General features: G+C 46.6%; 1 protein-coding gene across 2 annotated transcripts in view; it reads right to left on the reverse strand.

Annotated features, from left to right (window-relative positions):
- Positions 1–16,577, reverse strand: part of LOC311107895 (phospholipid-transporting ATPase ABCA1-like) — a 57,672-nt gene that overhangs the window by 2,309 nt on the left and 38,786 nt on the right. For both annotated transcript variants that reach the window (XM_084150487.1, XM_084150486.1), the window contains 25 exons: positions 13,550–13,793; positions 13,223–13,362; positions 13,004–13,120; positions 12,462–12,656; positions 11,833–12,038; positions 11,413–11,589; positions 11,086–11,308; positions 10,658–10,879; positions 8,975–9,179; positions 8,715–8,828; positions 5,800–5,974; positions 5,545–5,676; positions 5,139–5,416; positions 4,496–5,043; positions 4,338–4,389; positions 3,709–4,222; positions 3,251–3,535; positions 2,966–3,104; positions 2,616–2,860; positions 2,118–2,295; positions 1,722–1,982; positions 1,437–1,560; positions 1,025–1,338; positions 799–905; positions 425–701 (listed from right to left, as the gene is read on the reverse strand). In XM_084150487.1, coding sequence (XP_084006613.1) covers positions 425–701; positions 799–905; positions 1,025–1,338; positions 1,437–1,560; positions 1,722–1,982; positions 2,118–2,295; positions 2,616–2,860; positions 2,966–3,104; positions 3,251–3,535; positions 3,709–4,222; positions 4,338–4,389; positions 4,496–5,043; positions 5,139–5,416; positions 5,545–5,676; positions 5,800–5,974; positions 8,715–8,828; positions 8,975–9,179; positions 10,658–10,879; positions 11,086–11,308; positions 11,413–11,589; positions 11,833–12,038; positions 12,462–12,656; positions 13,004–13,120; positions 13,223–13,362; positions 13,550–13,793 — 5,472 coding nt within the window. The remainder of the gene's footprint in view (positions 1–424; positions 702–798; positions 906–1,024; positions 1,339–1,436; positions 1,561–1,721; positions 1,983–2,117; positions 2,296–2,615; positions 2,861–2,965; positions 3,105–3,250; positions 3,536–3,708; positions 4,223–4,337; positions 4,390–4,495; positions 5,044–5,138; positions 5,417–5,544; positions 5,677–5,799; positions 5,975–8,714; positions 8,829–8,974; positions 9,180–10,657; positions 10,880–11,085; positions 11,309–11,412; positions 11,590–11,832; positions 12,039–12,461; positions 12,657–13,003; positions 13,121–13,222; positions 13,363–13,549; positions 13,794–16,577) is intronic.

Here is a 16,577-nt window from a genome sequence, read left to right on the forward strand (position 1 = left end):
CCATGTCTCTTGCTCTGTCTCTTGCAATGTCTCTCGCTCGGTTTCTGTCTCTCTATCCCTTTATCCAGCTCACAGTTAATGTGGCCAGCCCCTCTCTCCAGCCCAATAGGAGCAAAACATAAGCCTATGATTTTCCAGGAATCCTTTGAGAGCACTGTGGCGTGCCAGTGGGAGAGTTTTAATCTAACCCTCATTACACAACCGTTGCTGCTGCAATCCCCACCGGGAGAACAATTAAACACCAGTTATCTGATTAAGAGGAGGTTGCTTTGTTGATATGTCACCTCCAAGCTGATGCAATCGGTCTGATCCCCTTGTGTTGGTGTGTTTACAATTTATGTAGGTCTGTGTGTGTGTGTGTGTGTGTGTGTGTGTGTGTGTGTGTGTGTGTGTGTGTGTGTGTGTGTTGAGACATAGTACGTACCAGGAACACAACAGGTGGTCCTCCTATCAGGGCCATGGCCGTGGAGAGTTTCCTCATGTTTCCTCCACTGTAGCTTCCTGCTGCCTTGTCCACATACTTTACTAGGCCCAGTTTACGGATGCCCCATTCAGCAACCTCGCACACTTCCTTCTCGGGCACGCCACGCAAGATGGCGTAGAACTCCAGGTGCTCTCTGCCTGTCAGCAGTTCGTTGATGGCGTCAAACTGGGGGCAGTAGCCCATGTTCTGGTGCACTTCGTCTATCTCCCGCAGTATACTACCAAAGCAAAATAAGTCCGTCTCACATTTAGACTACTGAAGCTCTCCACTGTAATACCTAGTATGAGCTCTCTGGCACAAAATGGCTGCCTTACCTTTTTCCAGCCAGGAAAGCTTCTCCACTGGTGACTATGGAGTCTCCTGTCAGCATTTTGAAGGTGGTGGTCTTTCCAGCTCCGTTCACACCCAGGAGGCCAAAGCACTGAGAGAAAGAGAAAGGAAACAGAGGAAATATCCATTTTCAAATATACCGAAGGAGATTGAAAGAGATTGCATGTCATTGCATCATGTATTTACTTGTTTTAAATAATCTAATCTTACCTCTCCAGGAGGGATGCCCACACACAGACGGTCTACAGCCGGCTTCTGCTTCCTCTTGTAGACCTTGGTGAGCTGTCGGAGCTCCAGGATGTCTCCTTGTCCCAGTCCGTTGACGATCCTCTGCCTCTCTCTGGCCACGTCCTCGTCCTCCTCGCCCACCGGAGGGAGCTTGGTGTGCAGGTTAATGGGCTTGATGCAGAAGCGGTACTGGAAAAGGACGGTGATGATGAAGAAGACCACTCCTTCCACGGCCATGGCAAACAGGTTCTTGCCCACCATGTCCCACTCCAGAGGGGATCGGAAGCGGTTCTCACCTGTGAACAGCAGGAGGAGTGGGTTTAGAGAAAAGTTCAAGAGACACCTCTACGCTGAATTACATAGAAAAATGGCTCATGGGAAATGCAGTTCTTACCAAATCTCTCCAGAGCATCGGCCATGGCCTGGTTCTTCACCATGTCGATGAGGCCTCGGCCAAGACAGAAGTGAGGGAAGATCAGCAAAACGTTCTTCAGGATGTTGTTGATACCCCCAATCTCCTGAAGAGGGAATAGGATGAATATTTAACCCTTAATGTCACCAGATAAGTGGAACCTTAACAAATGACCTTGTTAATTCTCTGTTGTCTAAAAAACTAAATGGCTTCCTTAAGCAAGGATGAGCACACCACGTTATGCAGCCAATGTCTGGTGTCACTTACGTTGTCTCCGAAGAGCTCCATGACAAAGGTGGAGATGCTGCCGTTGATGCCGATGAGGATGTTGACGGAGGTGAGCACCACGTAGGCTGTGCTGGGGATCTTAAAGAAGAAGGACGCCGGGTACATCAGGGGAGTGATAGACCACCCATAGAGAAGCAACAGCAGGGCCAGCACTGGCAGGTTGGTGGACGACACGTAGGCCTTTTGTTGGAAGCAGACGAAGATGATGATGACGAGTGTCGCCGGGACGATGTAGTTACACTGCAAGACAAAAAAGAGTACAAAGTTAGCAGTCAATCAATCAAACTAATTCTGTTCATGTAGCGCTTTAAACTAGTAGAAAACAGTTGCTAAATGCTCAGAAGAAAACTCAAAATGGTCGCTAGGAGTTCTCACCATGTCCCAGATGAAGTTGGCAGTCCAGTAGAGCAGGGGCTGCACGCCGCTGATGAACTGCATGTGCTTGGCCTTGCTCACTCTCTCCTGGATGAGGAAGACTACGAAGCTGGCTGGGACGAAGGACATGGCGAAGATCACGCAGATGGACACCAGGACGTCCACTGAGGTGGTCATCCTACAGAGAGGGGGGGTTAGGTGGTCAGTGAGTTGGGTGGAATGGACACAGAATGGAGAGTATACTGTGCTAGGCACACTTTACAAACTATACATTCTACTAGGTCAGGGTTTCCCAAACTCGGTCCTCGAGACCCCAAGGGGTGCACGTTTTGGTTTTTGCCCTATCATTACACAGCTGATTCAAATAATCAACTAATCATCAAGCTTGGGGTCCCCAGGACCGAGTTTGGGAAACGCTGTACTAGGTAATTTACATTTACTAGGTAAATTACTTTAATGATGTCATTGTTCCAAGATGCCTGTGGCGTGGGTACTTACAGTGCCACCTGGGACAGCTGCTCCTTGGTGAGGTTGAGCGGGTGGTTGAAGGCGCGGATGCCAAACTTGCTGGGGTCCTTGCCAGGGGGCAGGTTGGCGCGCAGGATGCCGTTGTTCATCACGTTGAGGAAGGCTCCCATGCTGTGCCACCCCTTGTTGTTGAACCAAATCTTGACATTGTTCTTGGTGTCCAGACCATTGATGAAGCTAGACAAGCTCTCCAGGAATCGGTCTGCGGCTGCACCCTGAAGATAAAGAATAACAATGGTTTAGATTGGTGGCAGTGATGTTGTGTTCGTGGCAGAAACCGAGGTATAGTGAATGTGGGAATGAATGAATAGAAGTCTCACCTTCTCCAATTTGAAAATCTTCCTCACTCGAGCGATGGCGTCGTCAATTTCATCAGCTGGGGGGAGGACGTGGGTGCTCCTGGCACCCAATGAGAAGCCACCATACCTAAATTCATTTACCCAGATCTTGTTCTTCAAACTGTGAAAATAAAAAAAGAAATATAATTATTGAATGTCAATTTGGGCTGGACAGGTATACAAAAACACTTGTATAACTCAATTATTGTACATACTATATCATAACACTGTTATAAAATATATGCAATATATATATGAAAGTTATACCTTTTCCCAATGATCTCTGCATAGGTCTTCACCAGGTAGTCAGAGATGTTTCTGCCGGTCAGGTTTTGCAGGGTGTCTGTCTCGCTGATCTTCATCTGGGAGGGTGGCAGTCCTCCGGCTCCAGCAGGACACTCAGGGAGCATTTTCTTGCGGCCTTCACAGCTGCAGGCGCATGCGGGGGACGGCTCCTCCATGGTCCAGTTACCTGTGCGGAACAGTTCCAGAATGGTCTCCGGGACCTCCGGTATGGACCAGTCCTCGTCACCCATCGTACAGGGAGTGTCACTGAGAGAGAAGGAGGAGGGAGGGAGAGATTGAGAGTCATTATCTCCTAAAGAACATTGAAAATATGTGCCACATCGTAAACCTATCTGTCATATATTTATTTCCTCAAAGACAGGAGAAATGGTACAAATGGAAATAGCTATTTTGTTAAACCCTGGCATATTGAGACTCACGGTATGGGCTGTCCTTCCATGCAGCGCGTTCCAAACCCAGGTCCTTCGGTGAGGGCACTCAATAACTGTTGTGTGCTAGCATCTTCAGGGGCGTCATCACTGATGAAGAGGGACTGTTCTTCATACATCCATGGCTGCAGCTCCAGACTGGGGTATTTTCCAAATGGTGGGACGATGAGACTGAAGACCAGGGCAATGCACACAAACACGGCAGGGAGTACAATCTGAGCAAAGAAACCTTTTCTGGAGCGTTGAGCGTACAGAAACCTCTTCCAAATCAAGGCCACAAATTGCTGCCTCTTCAAACCCCAGCCCTTCACCTGGTAGGAGCCTTTACCATCTGAGCCGCTCAATAAGTCTGTCTCTCTGGATTCTGGGTCTGCGTCTGAGTCGTTATGTTCATTGTTGTCGTCGTCAATCTGGGGTCTAAGGCAGCTCTGGTGGTCTCCACCGAAGGCATTTCCTCCACCAAAGGCATGATTTCTACGACGTCTGCGCACAGGGAGGGTACCGTCTAGGCAAAAACACATACAAAATAACATAAATTAACAGATGCTAACGTTTTCTAGAGCCATTCAAAAATTGATCATCCGAGTCACACCCACAGGTGATTTCTAAAGGGTTCTTACCTGAGGGAACTTCAGTGTCAACTCCGTTGTCCTCTGCCACTTTCAGGAAAATCTACAAGGAGATAGAAAAGACAGAAATCAAACACTATTCCCCAATGCAATGTAAAGCACTTTGAGCATCTGGACATTATCCATTTAATAATCTATTCTAGTTGTACCTCTTCCAGGGTGGTGTCGGAGACACCATAGCTGGATATGCCCAGGTCAGGGAGGCGACTGTCCATGTCCTTGAAGAGCTCTACGAAGGCTCCGTCCTTGGCGGCGCCGTAGGGCAGGACATAGATGAGCTCGTGGCCAAGGTTTTCCACCATGCGGGCGGCCGGGACGTGCTTGAAGATCAGGCTGGAGATCAGGGAGACATCGGGGGGCACGAAGGCACTTTCGCAGTTGGAAGCTGCCTGAGCAGTTTCTATGGTAGCTACTTCACTCTCGTGTTCGCTGCCAAGGCCTGCGTCGGAGCTGCTCTCAGAGGGACAATCCTCCTCCTTCTTGGTGAAGGAGACTGTGCTGGAGGAGTTGCGGCAGGAGCTGAGGAAAGGTTCTGGGCACTTCTTGACCAGGGTGAGGTAGTAGCCTGTACCCAGCTGGTTCTTCAGGAAGAGGGAGGAGCCCACGCAGCACAGCTTGCCGTGGGAGATGATGGCGATGCGGTCGCCCAAGATGTCCGCCTCGTCCATGTGGTGGGTGGAGAGGATGATGGTACGACCTGGATAGGGGGAGGGAAAACAGTTATCACACAGGACTCCCCCCAGTAGTTTCTTAAACATAGCTGCTAAAAAGAGGTAAGGAGATAGTGGTTACCTTGACGGTATTGGAGCAAAAGGTCCCAGATGCCCCTGCGGGCATAGGGGTCGACCCCGGCAGTGGGCTCATCCAGAATCACAACCTTTGACCCTCCGACAAAGGCCAGAGCCACAGAGAGCTTCCTCTGCATCCCTCCGGACAGTGTGCTGGTCCTGGAAGTGCGTTTGTGCAGCAGGCCAGTGTCTATCAGGATCTGTTCGATCTCAGACTTCACCTGTTCCTCAGATAGACCCTTCAGACGAGCGTAGAACCAGATGTGCTCCTCGACGGTCAGCCTGGTCAAACCCCAAAACAACCACGTTAGACTCCATTCAACAACTGCTCATAAGAAACCTGCTTTGGGTCATTAGAATTAACTTTATGTTAAAACTGGTTGTTAATATGATGGACTGGGAACACTTACATGCTGAAGAGAACGTTGTGCTGTGGACAAACGCCCAGACTCTGTCGAATAGCACTCAGCTCTGATCGGATGTCTTTGCCCAGGATGTAAGCAGTGCCAGAGGTAGGGGGAAACAGTCCCGTTAGAATCGACCTGAGAAATACAAAAACGCAAATATTAGATTAAATCCTTTTAAATTATATCAATTTAACATTCAACTCAATTTGAATGGGCTATTGTTCACCGATGGCACTACTTGTGTGTTATTGCACTTACATGGTGGTGGTTTTCCCTGCTCCGTTGTGGCCCAAGAAAGAGGTGATCTGTCCCTCGTAGAAGCCCAGAGTCAGCCCGTCCACAGCCAGCTTCTTCCCGTGCCGGTACACCTTGACTAGGTTCTCTATGAAGACGCCAGGTTTCAGGTGGGCTGGTTCTTCCTCTATACAGACAGCTGAAGACACAGTCCATCAAATGGGGTACAATGACCATCCCATTTCCCTTTACTTTAATACACATACAACTACTCAAATCCATTCGCTCATTCTGGCAACACACTACCATTCTGGCAACACACTTTTGGGCTAATCTATATTGCCACCATGTGGATAATCAGTTGCTCTGCATCGGCATTAAATCAGGGTCTTACCCAGGGGCGGCCTGTTCAATAGGGCGATATGGGCGACGCACTGCCAAACGGGAAAAGGAAGGGATTTTTTTTCTAATCAATTATATCACGGCAACAGTAGTTATCAGTGTTGTAATCTATACGTCTGATCTGCCACAGTGCCACACTGCCACTAAATGTCGAATCAGGCTAAAGTCGTGCTTCAAATGGCTCCCCCCCCTTTTGGGGCGATTTCAGTCAGGTTGAAAATCGCCCAGAAGTCTCTCATAGCCTCTAATGTAAAATCTATTTTTTTCAAATTTCAGAGCCTTCAATACAATCTCTATGGGTGTCTAAAGGGCTTGCACTTACGCGCTTTCGTCATACGTAACGTAACGTAACCATGAACGTAACTGAGAAAAGAGCGGATTGTGTCTTTGAAAGAAGTTCCTTTTTGTCGGCGAACAAATGAAGATAAATTGGCAACGAAACAATTAGGACCTCCCAGACCAAATTTAATAATTCAACAGGTTTCTACTAAAGGCGGAAAGTCCTACACCCGAGGATTTTCCAAAAATTGGTACGAACGGAAAAATAACATTGCCACTCAACTTGATGAGGGATACAGGCTAGCTGTCCGCCGCCACAACGATGAGGTTAGTGTTGATAATCACAAGTTTACTGGAGAACTGAGACCAAGTAGAGACTTTGGACAGGGTGGATATGGTATAATAAAGGCAGTTTATTCAGAGGTAAAGATATCTGGAATCGCGTGCACGGACCCGTTCGTCAAACTCTTAGGGAGCTATAAATTAAGCCCCATTACTTACCATATCAGATAAGAGAAATTGCTGCAGCTACATATATTTTACATCCTGGCCCTACATAGTTCACTATTTGCATCACTTACCAAAATATTACATGTGGTCATATATGCTTGGAAAGTGGAGATGCCATAGAACGTCAAAAAAGTAAACATTGCTGGAGACACATTGCCGTTTTGGAGAAGACATCGCGTTTGCTAGCGAAGAGATTTGTTGTGGCAAATGAACTTGGGCTGGGAATTGCCAGGAACCTCACGATAAGATATATGCATCAGCATTGCGAGTCTCATGATTCTATACGTATTGCGATTCGATACTGTGATTTTATTGCGCACCATATGTCTGTTGCAGAGGGATCAGAAAGCCATGAGAACGAGTTTTGATCAGTCATGGAAATAAAAGTGCTGAAAACAAATTGGCTCCCAATGTGAAAAGATTGAGAACAAGCTATGAAGGAACAATAATGGTGTTTTGGTGCAGGTACAGCCAACTAGCGCTAAAATATTGCGATATTGTCAATACAGTATATCGTAAAGTATCACTATGTAACTCGATTTCTTTCACCCCAATCCCTCAAATTAACGGTAAATAACTGAATTGTTTGCCCCACATTTAGCTAAGATGATTAGCTAGCCAGCTAAAATGTTTTATTTAGTTAGCAGTCGCATCTACAATAGTTTACTGTCAATAACATGTCTCCAAAAATGACGTGGTGTCTCCAATTGTGTTGACATTTTACAATTGCGATGCGCATCCATGAGTATCCACTTTCTGTAGCTCAGCTGGTAGAGCATGGCGCTTGTAACGCCAAGGTAGTGGGTTCGATCCCCGGGACCACCCATACACAAAAATGTATGCACGCATGACTGTAAGTCGCTTTGGATAAAAGCGTCTGCTAAATGGCATATTATTATTATTATTATTATTATCTGAAGAGAGCCCCGAAACATTGTGTGCAGACATTTTATGCAATAAATGAAGTAGGTTGAATCTAGTAGTTCTGATCTTCTGATTGGTCCTGATGAGTTGGGCGAGGTCCCCTCCAGGCTACTGTCACTGTTGCATTGGCTCTGAGTCGGGTTCTCTGTCTTCAAATGTTCAGCCTAAGAGAGGGGATTTTTGTGTGTGTGTGTGTGTGTGTGTGTGTGTTTAACAGTGATGATGTGTGTGTGTGTGTGTGTGTGTGTGTGTGTGTTTAACAGTGATGATGTGTGTGTGTGTGTGTGTGTGTTTGTGTGTGTGTGTGTGTGTGTCCTCAGAGCAAGAACTCGTGAGTTGGAAGAACTGAGAGGCCTATGGCGTGGGTGTTGTCCTTGGCCACCTGCTGACAAGGCTGACAAGATAGGACCCTTTTGTCCATTGTTATTGGATAGGAACAGAACTTATAACCAGCTCCTGACCTAAATAGATCTTAGCACAACATTTTACTCAACATATCATATTCCATATTCACTATAACAAATATATTTACTACGACATTAGCAAGAACCGCCACATCCTCAGCCGGCTAATCCAGTGTGTGAAGTTTTGCGGAGTGTTTGAGTTAGCTTTGCGAGGCAAAGATGAAACTGAGGGCTCCACCAACCCTGGTAAGCCAACACTTTTGAGATCAGTCAATAAATGCTTCTGGTATTGACTTATATGCTGCCCCTGTCTTCATGTTGTTGCTGGACATATCTTTTTTAAAATGTGTGTAGGTCACCTAAATCATCAGAAAAATTGCCCCCCCTGAGAATTTTTTCAGGAGCCGCCACTGGTCTTACCTTCACAGTTCCTTCTCTTGTTCTGACTGAAGTCAGTCTTCCTGTTGTCTCCTTCTCCAAACCAGTAGGACTTGGAGAACAGGAAGTACCAGGGCCTGGGAATACCATACTGACCTGAAGGAGACCACAACAAACACATACATCTAGACAATGCAAACATCAAAACAATACAATACAATGCAAGAAGCCTCAACAAGCCTATCAAAATGGGACCCAAACAGATCCATTATAGTGGAACAGTTCAGCTCAAGGACACCTACCAGGGAAGACGGACTCGATGTACCAGGTCATCACCATGTAGAGGAAGGAGTCGAAGTACATCATGATGATGGCGGTGGTCAGGCTGAAGTCATCCTCCTCCATGGGGCTGTTGAACAGGTTGTTCCACTGGATGCCGATGCCCTGCTCTTCGAACAGGGCAAAGTACTCACAGCCAAAGCCAAAGGCCACTGGGGACAGCAGGCTCTGTAGAGAAGGAGAGAGGTTAATACACTACATGACCAAAAGTATGTGGACATCTTCTCGTCAAACATCTCATTTCAAAATCATGGGCATTAATATGGTGTTGGTCCCCCCTTTGCTGCTATAACAGCCTACACTCTTCTGGGAAGGCTTTCCACTAGATGTTGGAACATGCTTGCTTCCATTCAGCCAAAAGGGCATTAGTGAGGTCTGGCACTGATGTTGGGCGATTAGGCCTGGCTCGCAGTCGTCGTTCCAATTCATCCCAAAGGTGTTCAATGGGAATGAGGTCAGGGCTCTGTGCAGGCCAGTCAAGTTCTTCCACACCAATCTCGACAAAACATTTCTGTATGGACCTCGCTTTGTGCACAGGGGCATTGTCATGCTGAAACAAGAAAGGGCCTTCCCCAAACTGTTGCCACAAAGTTGGAAGCATAGAATAACCTAGAATGTCATTGTATGCTGTAGCGTTAAGATTTCCGTTCACTGGAACTAAGGGGCCTGAACCATGAAAAAAAGCCCCAGACCATTATTCCTCCTCCACCAAACATTACAGTTTGCACTGTACATTCGGGCAGGTAGCGTTCTCCTGGCATCCACCAAACCCAGATTCGGCCATCGGACTGCCAGATGGTGAAGCGTGATTCATCACTCCAGAGAACGTGTTTCCACTGCTCCAGAGTCAAATGGCGGTGAGCTTTACACCACTCCAGCCGACGCTTGGCATTGCACATGGTGATCTTAGGCTTGTGTGCGCCTGCTCGGCCATAGAAACCCTTTTTATGAAGCTCTCGGTGAACAGTTATTGTCCTGTTGCTTCCAGAGGCAGTTTGGAACTCGTGGTGAGTGTTACAACAGAGTAAAGACGATTTTTACGCGTTACGCCCTTAAGCACTCGGCGGTCCCGTTCTGTGAGCTTGTGTGGCCTACCACTTCACGGCTGAGCCGTTGTTGCTCCTAGACGTTTCCACTTCACAATAACAGCATTTACAGTTGATCGGAGCAGCTCTAGCAGGGCAGAAATGTGACAAACTGACTTGTTAGAAAGGTGGCATCCTATGACGGTGCCACGTTGAAAGTCACTGAGCTCTTCAGTAAAGCCATTCTACTGACAATGTTTGTCTATTGAGATTGCATGGCTGTGTGCTCGATTTTATACACCTGTCAGCAACGGGTGTGGCTGAAATAGCCAAATCCACTAATTTGAAGGGGTGTCCACATACTTTTGTATATATAGTGTATCATATACAACACCAATGCCAATAAGATGCTGAGCCCGAAGAGGTAACCAGCAGCAGAAAAAAACAATGATGTGTCAAAAGAGACAGTTACATTACAAACACATTTAAATGAAAAAGCTGCCCTTTTTGTAGTGGCACTATACTTAATAATTTAATGAAAGTGGCTCCTCTTATAAAACGTCACACGTGGACAACCAACATCAACTCAAAATCTCTAGTACATATAAAAGCATTACTCACAGCGACAATTTTGGCCCCAAAGCCCACGTAGTCCTGCCAGGCCACACAGAGGACATAGGGCAGGTAGAGGGTGAAGTAGATGATGCCACCACATGCCGCCGCCAGGTTGGCACGGGCAAACATTGTGCTGATGAGGAAGCACTGCATGATGGTTACCACAGCGAAGGAACCCAGGAACAGGAAGATGACGCCGGGGTCACTGTAGGGCAGCAGGTTCCCCATCTGATTAGAGGAGAGAGAGGGAGGATGCTCATTGGTAAATAGGGAGGAAGTCAATTAAAAACCGGTCTCACATCAACATCAAATATTAATACAAGTTAATGTCACCATACCGATATCACTGAAATATTGCAATACTGATATCACTGAAATATTGTGATGCAAAAAAGGATCATTGTCATCCTAAATCCTGGTATGCAGTGCAGTACCTTGAGCAGCACCACCAGCAGGCCGGCAGAAATGAGCAGGGGGATGAGGCTGCTGATGAACCAGCTGAACCACAAGATGCCGTTGTCCAATCCCATGATCCTCATGGTCTCCTTCAGCCTCGCCTCCTTCTCGTACACCACGCTCTTGATGATGATGGCCACAGAGTACATCCAGGCCAGGGTCATGAAGAGGGGCATGGAGCGACTCATCACCCGCAGGAAGCTGGAGGACAGACGTCATAGGTCAAAGGAGGAAATAGATGCCATTTTGAAGCCTTGCAGTTAGCCTGTCGTAAGCTGCCTCAAATCCTGCTCGGTGTGACTCACATGTCATCCACGTAGCAGGGGTAGGGCATCTGTTGGATGTAGACTCCCGTCTTCTCCTTGACGCCAGTCACTACTGTGATGATGCTGTGCTCGATGATGTCCTGGAGGTAAGAGAAGCCGCCCCAGATGTAGCGCAGGTCCTCAAAGGGGTCGGCACGAGGACCGGGGTCCCAATATCTGTTAGGAGAGAGCAAAATCAATTCTTAAACCCCCCTTCTGTAAACCTCTTACAAATTCACTCCCTCCCAAGGAGCAAGGTTCACATCAAATTCTAATTTTACCAACAAAACAGAAAAAAGCTGAAAGTGATCCTCCGCCAAAAAAAAATAAAGTTAATGTTCAAAATGACCACAATGGCACAGACATAAAACACTGTCCAATACATCTAGTAGGTAGATTGGGGCGCTTGAATCAACATACCCATCTTTGATCTTGTTGGTGCGCTCCACATTATCGATGTCCATGCGGATCTTGTAGTTGACGTTGGCTGGCAGTTCAGAGCTGTTGGCCTCAATGTCGGGAAACACAATCCCCGCCCAGAACTTCCTATCGTCCAGGAGCGCCATGGATTTGTTGACCATCCTTTCCTCATTGGCCACGGGCTCCATCTTATCCAGGTTTACACACTGTAAACAAACAAACACATTTGTTAAAGGCCTATCCTCATTTGGTCTTGGCCAGGACTAGCAGATCCATTCACATGCTGGAAGGGGGGGGGGTGGGGAGGCTTTAAATGGAATGTTCATCAGGTTCATGGCTAACTTGGTCCAGCTGTGTTTTTCTGACTACTATTTCCACAAAGAGAGGGCAATGACTGGAATGAAAACCCTCAGACCCAAAGCACCTTGATGTGTTTCACTTTTTGTTTTACCGCCCGCAATTATGTAATTGGCATGTATTGCAGAAGGTGCTGAATGGGGATTTCACCAGAAAAGAAACTAAATTGAACGGAGGCTAAGAAAGTGGCCAAGTGACTGCGTGTGTGTGCGTGAGAGTGAGCGAGCGAGAGAGAGAGAGAGAGAGAAAGAGAGTGAAAGAGAGAGAGAGACCTCCATGAAGCGGGATATGCTCATGATGGCCTGGTCCGTCTCGTTGAAGACTTCCCTCCAGGTGAAGGCGGTGCCGTGAGGGCGCGTGTCCTGCGAATGTTTAGTCAGGAAGTTGGAGACGTCCTCCACAGTCCACTCTGTGCCCGCCAGTTGGGAGGTGAAGAAGCTGGCAGTGCCATTGTTCTTCAGTAGGGTCTGCGAGAGAGGGGGGAAGAGCAGGAGAGTGACTGTGAGTGGCTGAGGACTTTGTGGTACCGTCCCTCATCCCTCCACAAGATGCCAGTGTTGACCATCTGAAAGGGCTGCTTCCTACCATGTTACTTAATCATGTATTTTGTTGTATTGCTATTTGCTATGTTACTGTGTCATGTCCTGGGTTTTGTCTCTGAGTTATTATTACTGATGCCATTCAATAAGCCAAAAGCATTTCAAAACTGAAAATAAAATGTTGTATAAGGTATTCTACAAAGGTGCTCCACAAGGCTAACATACAGTATATGTGATGTTGGCTGTAGTAGAGACAACAGATTAGTCAGACATACCCTTACTAGGTCCATGTGTTCGCTGCTCTCCATGAAGTCCCAGACCTTGGGCTTAATTTCCTCCCACATGCCCCCCAGCTCTCTGAGGACCCCCAGCTCCTGGAATGTTCTATTCACCTGGAGGAGAGGGCGAGAGTGGGACAGTTAGTGTTCTGCTAAAACAACTACTGGAACCAGCAATATACTGTAGCTAAGAGGTATAGTATGACTGATACACACCTCGTGGATGATCTTCTGTGTGGCGGGGGTGTCAGGGGTGTACAGGATCTTGCCCATGAGCAGAGGCTTCAGGGCCTGCCAGATCATCCTGGACATGGGGCTGGACTCCATGTTCCTCATCATAGCGTTACAGTATGGCGCTGGAGGGGTCACAGAAGGAACAATGACATCAGGTCCAGACAAGGATGTCACAGCTATCCTTGAAGCAGTTTGGAAATCAGGGAATAGATCAGTGGTATTCACAGATGGGAGGGAGGGGGGGGGTTCCTAAAATTTCTAGCAAAGAATACCACTGGAATACATTAACATGAAGGAGAAGTTGCCTACTGGATGTGTTGTCATAGGCAGAGATGGGCTCCTCCCCGTCGGTTGTGTTGTGGTTGCCAAACAGGGCCTTGTAGTTGTTGTCCTCGTACCAGTTGAGGGACTTGATCTTTAGTCCGCCACCCTCGGGGTGGCCGCAGACGATGCGCGACACGGCCTGGTACATGTGGCTGGGGGAGGATGTGGCGTTCTCAGTGAGGAAGATGATCTCGTTACGCAGGTCTCTCCAACTCTTCATGCTGGCCAGCTATTTGGGACATAAGGGGTTGTGATGTTAGCAAATGGGGTCAGGGGGTCATATTGTAGGATGCAAATGAGAGTGTGACCTGGACTTGGAGCAGTTCATTGTGATTCCAGACCAGCTTGTTGAGATGGTGAAATGGATACATATTGTTATAAGGCAACTTGTCAATGTGTTGTAAAGACTTTCTGTGTGTGGATAGATGGATACATTAATCTTTGTCTTGTAGCTATGACCTCAGCACAGCCATGCTAAAACCACAGTAAATCACACCACCTCGTGTATTAATGCTTTATTGTTCATTATTATTATTATTTATTTTTAATGCTATTATGGTATTTGGCTACCCTGGTTCTTTGGCTGACCAGAGGATTTTTACAACAACCTGATTTTGCTGCCTTGCATTTCTGGTCAATAATTGATCTTGATACCGGATTATAAAAAAGGATGGACTCGGCGCAGACTAGGAGCATTGAAAACACAACAACAGACCTCACAAGAAGCCTGAAAAGCTTGTGTGCTAACTGTCCTAATGCCTTGTAATGCACAATGCCTTATTACAACATTCACATAATACAGTACTAAGAAATGTGTGCTGTTATGTCTGCACAGAAAAGCTACACCTTTTGTGGCAGATTTGCCATTCTATGTTTGACCTCTTCTCTCTCACTATCTATTTCTATCCTTCTTTTTCTCACTCGCCAAAGCTGGTTTCCTCACCCAGCATGGGAAAACAGAGAAAGTCAGGAGTGAGAAAAAAATATGTGCCAGAGGGAAAAGGTTACTCTCGGTCATTCATCACTGGGGCGGAGGAGGAGAGACGTGGTACTGACTGTTGCCTCTCCCAGAGCCTATGACAATGTGTTTACATACGTGCCAGTCAGGCCCTCCCATCTCCTCCCCTTCCCTCCTCTCCGTACAGATGGACCTGACTCAGCCTGGCCACGACAGCAAGAAAGCAGGCACATGGTTTCAATCTAGCCCGGGCGGCGCACCTGGAACAGAGTGTGTGTGTGTGTGTGTGTGTGTGAGAGAGACACGGGGGAAACAGCTGTACACACTGAACTCTCACACAATAACAGGACAGCAGCTCTGGACCCCTCGTGAGTTGTTTCTAGGGGGTTCACACCCCTACATAACCCCAGGGTAATGTGCCAAACCAAGTCATATTTAGTGACTCAGAGTTTCTTGACATCTTCATATACATTGTTGGGCTTAGCAGGCAACAAAGAACAACAAAGTGTGTGTCTACTTGTTTTAGTAACTCCTAAAGACTGTACACTATACTGTAGTTAAGAGCCTTCATAAACACTACATAGAAGTTCTACATAGCTCAAATCTAATTTTATTGGTCACATACACATATTTTTCAGATGTTATCGAGGGTATAGTGAAATGCTTATGACATGGGTATGCAGTTGCAACATACCAACATGTGTTTGCGGACATAAGAATCTATGTATACTTATAGGGGTTATCCTTATTGTTGTAAGCAAAGTAATCAACAGAGCACTGATGGGTTGAGAAAACACAGACAAAACACTTGGGTACAGTCTGGCCCGCCATCGAGCCAGTCTTAAAGCCTCCTCGGTGTAAATCAATCAGCTCGAGTTAACTTTCCTTTGGGTAAATGCTGACTAGCCCACTAACTTGTTTAGAAAGACTTCTCTCTTTGTTCAGCTGTTCCTAGTCATCTATCTCCTGAGGAAATCTAGGCTCAGAGACACTGGATACCAATACAGTTACTGCCAAGTTACTTACAAGGGTCCTTTTCTATTGCTATGGAGGACAGTATAACTGACAAAGCAAGAAAATAGCAAGAACACAACGAGAATAGAGATATTCTCAATATAAGAGATATCCTCAATATAAGAGATATTCTCAACATACAGTGCATTTGGAAAGTATTCAGACCCCTTGACTTTTTTTCACATTTTGTTACGTTACAGCCTTATTCTAAAATTGATTAAATTGTTGTTGTTTTTTACCCCTCATCAATCTACACACAATTCCCCATAATGACAAAGCAAAAACACATTTTTAGAATTTTTTGCAAATGTATAAATAAAAAACGGAAATATCACATTTACATAGGTATTCAGACCCTTTACTCAGTACTTTGTTAAGAGTTCAATCTTGGTTTCATCAGACCAGAGAATGTTGTTTTTAGGTGCCTTTTGGCAAACTCCAAGCGGGCTGTCATGTGCCTTTCACTGAAGAGTGGCTTCCGTCTGGCCACTCTACCATAAAGGCCTGATTGGTGGAGTGCTGCAGAGATGGTTGTCCTTCTGGAAGATTCTTCCATCTCCACAGAGGAACTCTGGAGAGCTGTCAAGAGTGACCATTGGGTTCTTGGTCACCTCCCTGACTAAGACCCTTCTCCCCCGATTGCTCAGTTTGGCCAGGCGGCCAGCTCTAGGAAGAGTCTTGGTGGTTCCAAACTTCTTCCATTTAAGAATGATGGATGCCACTGTGTTCTTGGAGACCTTCAAAGCTGCAGACATTTTTTGGTACCCTTCCCCAGATCTGTGCCTCGACACAATCCTGTCTCGGAGCTCTACGGACAATTCCTTCGACCTCATGGCTTGGTTTTTGCTCTGACATGCACTGTCAACTGTGGGACCTTATATAGACAGGTGTGTGCCTTTCCAAATTATGTCCAATCAATTGAATTTACCACAGGTGGACTCCAATCAAGTTGTAGAAACATCTCAAGGATGATCAATGGAAACAGGATGCACCTGAGCTCAATTTCGAGTCTCATAGCAAAGGGTTTGAATACTTATGTAA

This window comes from Coregonus lavaretus (genome assembly GCF_964263955.1).
Source record: "Coregonus lavaretus genome assembly, chromosome: 32".
Lineage (NCBI taxonomy): Eukaryota > Metazoa > Chordata > Actinopteri > Salmoniformes > Salmonidae > Coregonus > Coregonus lavaretus.